Below are 13,483 nucleotides of genomic sequence, written 5' to 3'. Positions count from 1 at the left end.
AGGAGGATGGTTACATGTGTCTGCGAGCACAGGATCACTCATTCGAGCCCATTATGGGGACAGGGACAGTGGAGGAATCTATACTGTTAGCAGCACACTGACGTCCGTTTCATTACTATACATCATGGTTAGTCTCGCTCCCATTTGCAACTCTCATGACCAGCTTTTGCACTAGCCCCATCTTTCTCTCAGACATTTACCTTAGAACCTGGTCCTGCCCCCTCCAAGGTTTTAAAGTTAATGTATTAAAAGGTTTGTCTTCGTGATTTGAATGTATTCATGTAGATCTGAATGACATCTATGTTGACAGCATTGCTTTTTAAAGTGAAACTCAAGGCAACAAAAAACTGCAGCGGTATTACACATATGGTACCATGGGAAAGTATTTGACCCCTTTAAGATTTTCTCTATTTTTGCATATTTTTGACATTGAATGTTATCAGATTTTCAACCCAAAACCTAATAATTGAGGGAACCTGAGTGAAACAATAACACAAAATTGTGATGCATAACTTTGTTTCTTAAATGAATCAAATAAGTAACACTCAATGCCCCTGTGTGGGAAAATGGGATTTCCCCCTTACGCTCTAACTGGTTGAGCCACCTTTAGCTGCAATGACTGCAACCAAATGCTTCCTGTAGTTGTTGATCAGTCTCACATCGCTGTAGAGGAATTTTGGCCCACTCTTCCATGCAGATATGCTTTAACTCGGCGACATTTGTGCGTTTTCGAGCATCAACTACTCGTTTCAGGTTCTGCCACATCTCAATCGGGTTTAGGTTTGACTAGGCCATTCCAAAACGTAACATTTTTTGCTTTTCATCCATTCTATGTAGACTTGCTTGTTTTTGATCATTGTCTTGCTGCATGACCAAGGTACGCTTCAACTTCAGCTCGCAGACAGTTGGCCTGAGATTCTCCTTTTAGAACACCAGTAGCGAGTCGAGTCAGTGCAAGTGAGTTAGTGCAACAAAAGGGTCAATGCAGGTAGTCCCGGTAGCCATTTAATTAGCTATTTAGCAGTCTTATGGCTTGGGGATAGAAGCTGTTCAGGGTCCTGTTGGTTCCAGACCTGGTGCACTGGTACAGCTTGCAATGTGGTGACAGAGAGAACTGTCTAAGGCTTGGGTGGCTGGGGTCTTACATTTTTTTTTGGGGGGGGCCTTCTTCTGACACAGCCTGGTATAGAGGTCCTGGATGGCACGGAGCTCGGCCCAATGATGTACTGAGCCTTACCACCCTCTGTAGCGCCTTGCGGTTGGGTGCCTTGCAGTTTGCCATACCAAGCGGTGATGCAGCCAGTCAAGATGCTCTCAATGGTGCAGCTGTAGAACCTTTTTGAGGATCTGAAGGTCCATGCCAAATGTTTTCAGCCTCTTTTGAGGGGGAAGAGGTGCTGTCGTGCCCTCTTCACATATGTGTGGATGTGTGGACCATGTTAATTCCTTAGTGATGTGGACACTGAGGAACTTGAAGCTCTAAGACCTGCTCCACTACAGCCCCGTCGATGTGGATGAGGGCCTGCTCGCCGCTCCATTTCCTGTAGTCCACGATCAGCTGAGGTTGAGGGAGAGATTGTTTTCCTGGCACCACACTGCCAGGTCTCTGAACTCCCTATAGACTTCCTCACCGTTGTTGATCAGTCCTACTACCGTTGTGTCGTCAGCGAACTTGTGTTGGAGTCGTGCACGGCCACAGTTGTGGGTGAACAGGGAGTATAGGAGGAGACTAAGCACACAACCCCGAGGGGCCCCCGTTTTGGTCAGCATTGCGGATGTGTTGCCTGCATTCACCACCTGGGGGCAGCCCGACAGGAATTCCAGGAACCAGTTGCAGAGGGAAATATTCAGTCCCAACTTGATTGGAGTTCACCTGTGGTAAATTCAATTGCTTTTCAATTGCTTGGACATGATTTGGAAAGGCACACCTGTCTATGAAAGGTCCCACAGTTGTCACGATGTGGCCCTTTGGGGTGTATATCATGCCCCCCCTCTCTCTCCCACCACGAGTTTTAGGACTTTACGACAAGTCATAAATTCCTGGCAGAGACTCTCTCCCCCAGGTCATGCAGAAAGAGAGGGGAAATAAACCAAAGAGCTTTCTCTTTGTTCTACTCCTATTCCCCAAATTGGAGGATTAAACAATATTTCTATTTTTGAGAATGTGGGAATGGTCTGTGTGTATAATCCTGTCCAAGTTGAATAATGGTAGTTTTGGAAGTGTACATTTATGTTATTAATTTTCTACCTGAATGTTGTGTGAAATATATTGTTGAATATGAAAATATTTGTGAGACGATGTAATGTCATGTTGGCCTTCTAAACGAGATACTTGTTTAGTTATAATATTTTAACTAGTCAGTGGCCACACCCCCATGAGCCCAGACATTACATTAGGGGTCATAGAACCGCCCTTTTCCATAGTGTTAAAACCCACTTCCTACAAAATATACATTAAGTCAGAGAATGCCATGAAGGAGTCCCCACATTGGAATGGCTACAATTCTTTAGGCCACGGAGACCAGACAGCTGTAGTTTTGGCTACATGGCTAGAAATGGTTCAACTCCGAGACTATCAATTCACTTCTGAAGGAGCAAATTCTAGACGACACAAATTACTGGTCTGCAACTAGAAATGACGTAAACCTAAAACGAGAATACCGACAACCGCCGAAGCATCTATCTATGAGAATATTTCCGAATGGTACTCTGAAGTAGCTATTCTAACAACCTACAATCACGAAAGACATTGTGACTTCTTAGTCCTGTATTCACTCTTTGCCTGTTTGATGGTTTGTTGTAGGTCATATCGGGAGTTATTATAAGCATCCGGATTAGCTCCTGGAAAGCGGCCAGGCTTTAGCTCAGTGCGGGTGCTGCCTGTAATCCATGGCTTCTGGTTAGGGTATGTATGTACGGTCACTGTGGGGACGACGTCGTCAATGCACTTCTTAAAGATTCACTATGCAGAAATTGCTCCGCCATTTCTTGATGGCTAAAATTCTAATAGTTTGCCTAATTTCAGTTTGTGACAAAACAAGCAAGTATAGTGTTTTTTTAATTGATTCTTTATTTAATTAGGCAAGTCCGTTTAGAACAAATTCTTATTTACAATGACCAAACCGAAAGTAAAACAAATCTTAAGCACAGAATGCATAGAAATAGCATACATAGAACAGATCTAGCGCTTCTCAGACTTGCTTTCAATGAGAATGACAGATCTATAACTCACATTTCTCTGTGATTTTTATCTGGTGTCCAAAAAAGTGATATGTTGCAGCTTTAATGAAGCCAGTAACTGATGCAGTAAACTCCTCAACATTATCGGATGAACCCCGCAACATATTTAAGTCTGTGCTAGTGAAACAGTCCTGTAGCTTAGCATCCCCTTGCGGTGGCAATATTTGAGGTGTGTTCTTAAAAACAATCGCAAAAGTAGAAAAGGTCTTAACAGTAACGCAGTTGATAATGGCATGGATGCTTTGCTGTTGGATCCAGCCATGACGCACAGTGCTCATGAATCAAGAGGTGTTCCTTTTGTGCCAGAGAATCTCGTATTTAAAAACTAAATATTGGTTTCCCCCCCCCATTTTGTTTAATTTTATAAAAAACTAAGCATCGCCTACCCTCCCCTTAATCAAGGTTTGCTGTTCGGCGAACCTAGTGGTTAGAGCGTCGGGCCATGAACCGGAAAGGTTGCTAGATCGAATCCCTGAGCTGACCAGGTAAAAATCTGTCGTTTTGCCCCTGAAAGAGGCAGTTAACCCACTGTTCCTAGGCCGTCATTGTAAATACGAATTTGCTCTTAACTGACTTGCCTAATTAAATCAATAAAAATAAATTTGAACAATATGAGATGGGAGTTTCATGCAATTATGACATCTAATCAGGCCTGGGCAATTATTTTCCATGGGGTCACATTAGAATATATTTTTGCCATCGCGGGCCAGAATCATATTACAGGATTTTACATCATATGTATGACTGTGTTGACAGATATATATACTGTAAATCATGTCCAGATATGCTACTTATTTTCCTTTTTTAACATGCACAGAAATAAACCACATCTATGTTCTCCTTTTGGTAGATATTTTCATTATTAAACATGCAATTAATTACACGGAGGAAAAAGTACACTGCATTCAGCACCACAGACAGAACTCTTGTTAACGGGTATGCACAAAAACATGAGAGAGAGTTCAACATTACATTGAAATTACTCAGTGTGAGGAGTGAAGTCTCTGATGGGCATTGACTAGAGCAGTGAAGTCAGGAATAGTTTCTGACGTCGCTATGCGCAGGATTGCTGGGAGGTGAGAGTCTGTAAGAGATGATCTGTGCCTTGACTTATATTTCATCACTGAAAATGTCTGTTCACATCCTTAGGTAGACCCAAACAGTACAAACATCTTCTGAGCATGACTCCTAATCTTTGGAAAGATTTGTTCATCGAGAGATGCATAGAACCTCATCAGTGACATTGTTTTGAATAGTTCTCCAATCACTGCATCAGACTGAAGATCGATAAGCTCAAGATGCAGGTCAATGTGAGCATTATCCATATTGAAGGTAAAAGGAGAGGAAAGCAACAGCATGTCATTTTCCAACGCTTTGAAATCCTCAAAACGACGAGAACTCACCGTTCAAAGCACGCAGTAGCGATGTATACTTCTCCCGCTGGTCATCTGATAGGGAACAGACTAGTAGTGTTGGAAGGTGGGTGAGATTGTTGGCTTCTACTTATCGGGTCAGGAGGAGTAATTTTCCCTTGAGGGCTTTGACAAGGCTATACATCTGATGTGCAAAAAGGTCCTTCCCTTGTAGTTTGAAATACAGTTCATTCATGAGGGCATGATGTCCATGATGTCCATGCTGAAGGCAAAATCAGATTTTCCTCTTATTAAGTTTACCACTTTAGTGACTGTATCCACAACATGGCTCATTTTCAGAACACATTTACAGAGCACCTCCTGATGAATAATGCAATACAGGAAAATACTTTTCTGATCTGGGTTCAGCTCAGTTACTTGATCTTGTATCCTTTAAAAAATTTATTTTCCTGTCAAGTTTAGGCACCCATCAGTGGTCACACAATATAACTTTTCAAAACTCAGTCCCAGCTTTGCCACACACTTATTAATCTCCAATAAATATTTCCCTGTGGGTGTGCTCGTCATTGACTGCACTGAAGCAAGCTCCTCTGTAATTTCAAAGTCTGAGGTTATATGCCTTGTAAGAATATCAACAACTGCACCGTGTCACGTGCATCACTTCTCTCATCCAGGGTAAAGGAGAAATAGTTGAAATCCTTAACCTTGTCTTTCAACTGTTCCATATTCTCTGCGATGCCCTCAACACGCTGTGTCACTGTTGGTCTTGGCAGGAAAACATTTTCAAACCGCTCTTTCTCATCAGGGAAAAGTATTGCTGCAGAGTCAATTAAACATTATTTAATGAATTCGCCCTCTGCGAATGGCTTGCTATGTTAAGCAATTTTGTGGTACAATACATGGCTAGCTCTTGCAATTCCATTGTTTGCTGAATGCAATTTTGTGAAAAGTCCTTGCTGCTTTTGCAATTGAGAAATAAACTATTTCTCACACTAAGCACACAGCTTTCCCTGATACCTCAATAAATACATATTTCAATGTCCACTCTTGCTGGAACACCTTACTACATTCATTGTCAACTTTCCTTTTATTTGAAACCTTTGAAAAACTAATTTTTGCGCAATTTCTAGCTAGCTACCATTTGTAAGGCTGACACACGTCACAGTATCAGTCACTGTCTGTCCTCGTGCAGTTATATACGTGCCTTCAAAATAAATGTCCCACAAGCGGTGGGAGTTAAATCATTACACGAAGGCGAGTATTCCTTGGGTTTATAATTTAAATAGCAAATACTTTTTTCAAAACTTTACTATAGCAAATTCTTTGATCTGAACATGATTCTGCGGAACGTATTGAATCAGGTCGTGGGCCGCATACGGCCTTTGCCCTGCTCTATATAATACTGTACGTTATCTTTACATTTTTATGGATTTGGGGACTCAAAGTCCCTTGGTGGCATGTCTGGTGGGGTAAGTGTGTGTGTCAGAGCTGTGTGACTGAAAACAATTTGGAATTTTCAACACAATGTTTCTTAAAAAAAGAAGCAGTCAGTCTCTACTCAACTCTTAGCCAAAAGAGACTGGGATGCATAGTAGTTATATCAGCCCTCTGATAACAATGAAGAGCAGGATGTGCCGCCTGGTTCTGGACCAGCTGCAGCTTAACTAGGCCTTTCTTTGCAGCGCTTGACCGCATGGTTGGACAATAATCAAGATTATACAAAACTAGAGCTTGCAGGAATGTGGTGTCAAAAAGCAGAGCATCTCTTAATTATGGACAGACATCTCCCCATCTATACAACCATTGAATCTATATGTTTTGAACATGACAGTTTACGATATAAGGTAACATCAAGTAATTTAGTCTCCTCAACTTGTTCAACAGCCACATGGCAGACAAAATGCAATTTACCGTAGGCCTAGTTCCTAAATCAGTGCGAATATTTAACAATATTTTCCATAGCTAGCAAGCCAGCCATCTAACGTTAGCTAGCTAGGTAAACAATGAACCTAATCACAACTCATGACATTACTGGGGAGGCAGGGTAGCCTAGTGGTTAGAGCGTTGCATGTTCAAACCCCCGAGCTGACAAGGTACAAATCTGTCATTCTGCCCCTGAACGGGCAGTTAACTGACAGTTCCTAGGCCGTCATTGAAAATAAGAATTTGTTCTTAACTGACTTGCCTAGTTAAATAAAGGTAAAATAAAAAATCTACCCTGCATGAAGATGCAGGTAACTTGGCTAGCCAGTCAGGTTCAATGTTAGCTAGCTAACATTAGGCTATAGCTAGCCAAGCAAATGGCTCTTGCTGTCAAAATTAGAAACATGTAATATCTAAAAAATATAGCTAGCTAGACTATCTTACCCGTATACATCATTCATGTTTGAAGATCGCCCTTTGTTTGAAGATGTATTCCGGAGACAATTTCCTTAGCTATCATACTCGAATTCCACTGATTTCAAAATTCTGTCCTCTTGAAAGTGGAGAGCAGTACTTATGCAGTTTTAATACATGATTCATAGACAGAAGCCTGCTATATTGCAGATCAATCCCAACTCATCTCTTGGTATGTCCAGCCCACTCATTATCTCAGCCAATCATGGCTAGCGGGAAGGTTGCGGTCTTTTCTGTGGTTAAACCAACCATGCTCGTAATACTTTTTGGCACTGACCTTTCCTGAGCCCATGCCCTCCATTGACATTACGTTTGACATTTTAGTCATTTAGCAGACGCTCTTATCCAGAGCGACTTAAAGTTAGTGCCTTCATCTTAAGATGGCTAGGTGGGACAACCACATATCAGTCATAGGAAGTACATTTTTACTCAAAGTAGCTATCAGCTAGTAAGGGGAAAAAAGAGTCAAGTGCGAGTGTTAGTTCACAAACATTTTTGGACGACTAGCAACACCAGCAGTGCTGCATCTCCCCTCATTCTGAAATGACACGTCTTCAGAAATGATATAGTCTACAATGCTCAGACTACCAATCGTTAAATAGGTAGCTAGGATATAAATGAGATAACAATTTACAGTAACAGTAATAATAAGTAATAAGTAATAAGTCAGTAAACACAATCATTGTTTTGACTAGCTTTAAATCTTAAATCTAAAGTGAGAAATATCACCTTATCCAGGCGTTAGCAGATTAATTCATAGCTATTACTATATGAATGAATAGATTATAGATTAATATAATTAAGTTAAAAGGGTGAACCTCTATTTTGAAGGGACAATGACTTGTTAGGACAAATAAGTGAAGAGAAACTTGTTTGACAAGACATTTAATTGCTCTGTCCTTCCGTAAACAGACGTTATCATCATTAGAAGAAAAACTTGCAAAACTTTTTTCTTATAACCTATTAATACAAACATGCTAATTCATGTTGAATTCCTTTATGTTCCAGTACAAGATCGCATGACTAGCTGATGTCAGCATACTTTTCCTTTTTGTTTATCTTTCTCAATGAAGGAAGGTCACTCACAACCATTATCAGACATGAGAAAATGGAACTCGGTGACTTCTAGTTTCAGAACCCCCCAGATGTATAACAGGTCCTGCAGGAAGTATTTATGTATTGATTGGCTGGTTGGTGATCACTGCTGTACATAATACAAATATTCAAAACATGCATCCTGTTTGCAACAAGGCACTAAAGTAATACTGCAAAAAAAATAACTTTTTGTCCTGATACAAAGTGTTATGTTTGGGGCAAATCCAGTGCAACACATTACTGAGTACCATTCTCTATATTTTCAAGCATAGTGGTGGCTGCATCATGTTATTGGTATGCTTGTAATCGTTAAGGACTGGGGAGTTTTTCAGTATAAAAAAAAGAAAAGGAATGGAGCTAAGCAGAGGCAAACTCAGAGGAAAACCTGGTTCAGTCTGCTTTCCACCAGACACTTGGAGATGAATTCACCTTTCAGCAAGACAATAACCTAAAACTCAATGCCAAATCTACACTGGAGTTGCTTATCAAGAAGATGGTGAATGTTCCTGAGTGGCCGAGTTACAGTTTTGATTTAAATCTACTTGATAATCTATGGCAAGATCTGAAAATGGTTGTCAACGAATTTGACACAGCTTGAAGAATTTTGAAAGAATAATGGGCAAATGTTACACAATCCAAGTGTGGAAAGCTCATTGAGACTTACCCAGAAAGACTGTAATCACTCCTAAGGTGCTTCTACAAAGTATTTCCTTTTGTAGAAGTTTTTTTTCTCCTGAACTAGATGTATTGGTGTGCCGGCCCCCCTAAAAAAATAGAAAACATTTGTCATGTCTTAACATTCTATTTTCCATCACCATGCTAGGGTGGCTAATGGTACTTCCGGACGCACAGCATTAAATATAGTTAAGGAGAAAACCAACGCCTTTGCAGCCTAAATGGAGGATGTTTTATGTATGAGCTGGTGGCGGTAGGACACGAGTCTATAACCAGCTGGGCAGATCAAGCTTAGACATCAGAGGACAAACGACGTCAAGAATAATAGAGCTCTAGCGAATAATATAACATTTCAAATTTATTTTTAAAGCCCTTCTTATATCAGCCACATAGCCAAGAGCCTGCTGGCCCAGGGGACCAAACATGGTCGGGAGATGTCTGGTTCCTGTGTCCACGGTGACACGAAGAGGTATCCAACCGTACAGGCCAATATCGTAATGCCACAAGGGAGCTTCCAGATGATGGTGGGTGCTCTACCGGAGTTGCCAGTAACCCTCCTCGTGGGACGAGATTGTCCGCTGGAGTCACGACCTGAGGAAAAATGCTCAGAGATGGCGGAAGACGAGAGAGAGGACAACCTGTAGCCTGCGTTTGCGGTTGGCAAACCCGTAAATCCGGAGTTGGAGTCCGAGGCGCCGTTGGAGCCGAAACCCTCTGATCCCCTACCAGTCATCGGGGTGCCCTTTGAATGCATCGCCATGGACATAGTGGGACCCCTGGTAAAAATGGAACGAGGACACCGGTACATGCTGGTAATAGTAGATTATGCCACCCGGTATCCCGAGGCCATTCCCAAGGTGCTGAGTTCATGTCCCGCCTAATGAGTGTGCTCTCCTGCAGATCAAGCAGATCCGGACCTCCGCCTTTCCCCCGCAGTTCAATAACACGCTCAAACAAATGCTGTGGAAGGTCATCAAGCAGGACGGGAAGAACTGGGCCCAGCTACTTCCCCACCTAATGTTCTCGGTCTGAGAAGTGCCCCAGTCATCCACCGGGTTTTCCCCTTTCAAACTCCTCTATGGGAGGAGGCCACGTGCCTACTAGACCTTGTCAAGGAAGTGTGGGAAGCCCAGCCGACCCCCTTACGCAACATGGAAGAACACGTGGAGACGATGAGGTTGCGGACAGCTATATGGCCAGTGGTAAGGGAACACATGGAGAAGGCCCAACACGCCCAGGTCTACAATCAGGGAACCCCAAGATTTCCAGGTGAGAGACAAGGTGTTGGTCTTAATCCCCACGGCAGAAAGTAAGTTCCTGGCAACATGGTACAGATGGAAGTGTTATTTTTACTGTACTTTTTGGTACCTTTTTGAATAGTGTATTGTATGGTCATATTTTACATGTCTGCTGGAATTACCAACAAACAGGAGCAGAGCTTTCGTAAGCTTTTCAAATAAACTTTTGTTGGTGTTTCTAGAAGCTGGGACCGGTCAATTACCGCGTACGACAGCCGGGGGGGAGAAGGAAACCCCAACAGATTTACCAGATGCCAACGGTACCAGTGGTGGTCCTGAGCAGTGATGACCTCGACCCGGCCCAGAAGCAAGTGCTCCGGGAGCTTGTCGATCAGAACATGGCGGTGTTCTCAGAAAAACCGGGCTGCACAACCCTCATTGAACACCACGTCTGCACCCGACCCGGGGAAACTGTACAAAAGAGGCCATATTGGATCCCTGAGGCCCGAGGGAAGGCCATGAAGCAGGAAGTGGAGGCTATGCTGAGGATGGGTGTCATCGAAGTGTCCCACAGCACATGGTGCAGCCCAAACGTGTTGGTGCCCAAACCGGACAGTAGCGCTTCTGTAATGATTTCTGGGGTGTGAATGACATCCGCTTTTTTGACGCCTACCCCAATTCGAGGGTGGGTGAGCTTATCGACCAATTGGGAAAGGCCCAGTACATCAGTACCCTCGACCTGACCAGGATATTGGCAGGTACCGTTGTCAGCCTCCTCCCAGGAGAAGACTGTGTTTTCGATGAAGGATGGCTTATATCAGAATTGGGTCCTCCCATTGTCTCCACGGAGCCCCACCAACGTTCTAGTGCCTGATGGACCGAGTCCTCCGACCCCACCAACAGAATGCAGCGGCCCATTTTTGGATGGTATCATCATCCACAGCCAACATTGGGAAGAGCACATGACGCGCCTTCAGGCGGTGCTGGACGCCCTCAGGCAAGCTGGGTTGACGTCGATCCCCAAGAAATGCAAGCTAAGGTTCAAGGAGGTGGAGTACCTAGAGTATTTGATCAGACCGGGGAACGTCAAGCCCCAGGAGAGGAAGGTCCACGCAGTACCTGACTGGCCCGTTCCACACACCAAGACACAGGTCAAGTCCTTCCTGGGACTGGCAGGATACTACAGCCGGTTTATTCCCAAATTTGGGGCTATAGCCTCCCCCTTACTGATCTAACCAGGGCCCGCCTCCCAAAAACAGGGAAATGGACGGGCGAGACCAAAACAGCGTTCAGACGCCTGAAGGAAGCACTGTGCTCTCATCTGATTCTTGTAACGCCAGATTTCCAGGTACCGATGTTGGTCCAGATGGACGCATGGGACTAGGGGCCGTCCTGTCCCAGGACACGATGGGGAGGAGCACCCCATCATGTACATAAGCAGAAAGCTGATACCTAGAGAAAAAAGTACTCTATTGTCGAGAAAGAGTGCCTAGCGGTGAAGGAGGAGACCCATTCTTTTCTCTTTGTTTGTGATTTAATAAACACATCTTGCAACCAAGCTAATACAATTGTCTGATCTGTGTAAACGTCTTGACCAAATCCCCTGGTCTGCCACAGCACACATAGATCCCGTATCGCAAAGAAATTAAATCTACTTTCACCCCTGGGTGTGGCTAACGTTATCCAGTTTTAATAACTACAAAGTCATACATTTATTTTAACTAGATTATGAATAAGTTACTAAGTCTTTGACCAAAGCGTGTTGTTACTTTGGAGAGTTAACTCATTCTTCCTACCCTTTTTAAATGGTGCAGTATTTAGCAATCATATCAGCATTTGTGACGTGTATGTCTGTGTGGGTCTGTATGGATGTGTGCGTGAGTGCTAAGGTGCGGCGAATCAATATAACAATGTATTTGAGAGACAAGTGCTCAATGTGCAAATGTATTTGTTTTCAATAAACATTGGAGACTAATTATAGTTTACATGGTAAGTCCAAGGCAACCCTGTCTGTTTTGCCCCGTAGTTGCGCACTGGTCAGTAAAAGATCCATCATCTGCATTCATTTTACTGATATGTGATTACAGATGTACAACTAACTATCCTATGGATTTTAAATGGCCTGCCATTACGGTGGAAGTCGGAGCTCCCCGATGGACACAATGCATTTCAGCACAGTGAAATGACTGCATGATTCAACGTTGTAATATGCTCTGTGTCCTATAGGGAGGTTCCATAGAGAACAGGAAGTCCAAGCATTGTCTGGAGCTTGTCGAGAGCAGTGAAAAGGAGTTTGGCTACCAGCTGGCCATACAGAAGTGTTCTGGTCAGAAATGGACAATCACCAACCTACTGTCAACCTACACTCACCAATGAGGGGATCCTGAGTCCTGCAGGGGAAAGAGTTGCCCATGGTGAACACTGGACCTGTGACTGACAGACATAGAAGCTTTGCTTCTTAAAACTATATATTTATTGAGGAAGGCAAGAATTTAATTATAAGTATGCAATCTCTTAGACTCAGACATAATTCGATCAATATTAAACAATTCCTGGATTCATAGTGTATGTGGGATTTAAGTGTCAGATTGTCTTTTGTTATGCTGAATTTAGGCTGGCAATGGCTCTAATATACATCATGTAATTTCTGCTACTGTGTAGCATGTGTTTGAAAAACCTTTCTTATTCTGGTTTCTTTTGTGTCTCAGGTTTGTTTGTAGACAGATTTTATTATAAGATCTAGTGGTCGGGTTCGAGGAACTGTCGCGAATATACACACTTTTTTTATAAGTGTATATGCTGGATATTTATAAAAACCTTCAGTAAAAATGCTGATGAGAAAAAAATATATTCTGTGGCTGATTATCCATCCTGAGTAATTCCTTATGCTCTTGTGAAAGTCAATCCAGATGGTCCATCTCAGTTTTGATTTTGTGAAGACACCTTAATAGTCTATTTGATACAATAATTATTTTTCACAACGCATAAAAATGTAGGCTTTTGCAAAGAATGCAATCATTATTTTCCCCATATCCTGAGAAATACAGGACTTGTTGACAGCAGCAGCTAGGTAATAATGGAGCCTGAGTGAAACGTCCAGTAATAATATCCTCTGTATGATGAAACAAATGTCCTTATGTTATCACTGTTATTACCAATATGAGGACACTGATTTCATTTACTTAATGTCCTGTATATTTCAAGTGGGAAATGAATGCTTTCATGTTGGTTTTCATATGTTGCTAATTAAAAGTACTTTGTAGAACTAACTCCCGTTTCACTACACTGCTTGCGTGTCCTACAGAGAAATATATTCTTAAATTATGATTTGGTTCCTGAAGAGGAGTGCAGGAGAGTTGTTTTCATCGATTTAACATGTCAGTCCTCATTAGCTTCTAGAAATTGAGTTAAAAGTCATGAAAGATGCACGTGATGGCACTCAAAACGCATCACTCCGTTCATGTT

At 42.6% G+C, this 13,483-nt stretch overlaps 1 protein-coding gene across 1 annotated transcript in view; it reads left to right on the top strand.

Annotated features, from left to right (window-relative positions):
* LOC135508787 (polypeptide N-acetylgalactosaminyltransferase 18-like) overlaps nucleotides 1-13,281 on the top strand; it is a 93,568-nt gene extending 80,287 nt beyond the window's left edge. Inside the window, exon 11 of the mRNA XM_064929006.1 lies at nucleotides 12,245-13,281. Coding sequence (XP_064785078.1) covers nucleotides 12,245-12,394 — 150 coding nt within the window. The 3' untranslated portion in view covers nucleotides 12,395-13,281. The remainder of the gene's footprint in view (nucleotides 1-12,244) is intronic.
* The last annotated feature ends 202 nt before the right edge of the window (nucleotides 13,282-13,483 follow it).

This window comes from Oncorhynchus masou, chromosome 22 (assembly GCF_036934945.1).
Source record: "Oncorhynchus masou masou isolate Uvic2021 chromosome 22, UVic_Omas_1.1, whole genome shotgun sequence".
In the NCBI taxonomy this organism is placed as follows: domain Eukaryota; kingdom Metazoa; phylum Chordata; class Actinopteri; order Salmoniformes; family Salmonidae; genus Oncorhynchus; species Oncorhynchus masou.
Note: the sequence above shows the minus strand (reverse complement) of the source record. Positions and strands in the feature narration are given on the sequence as shown.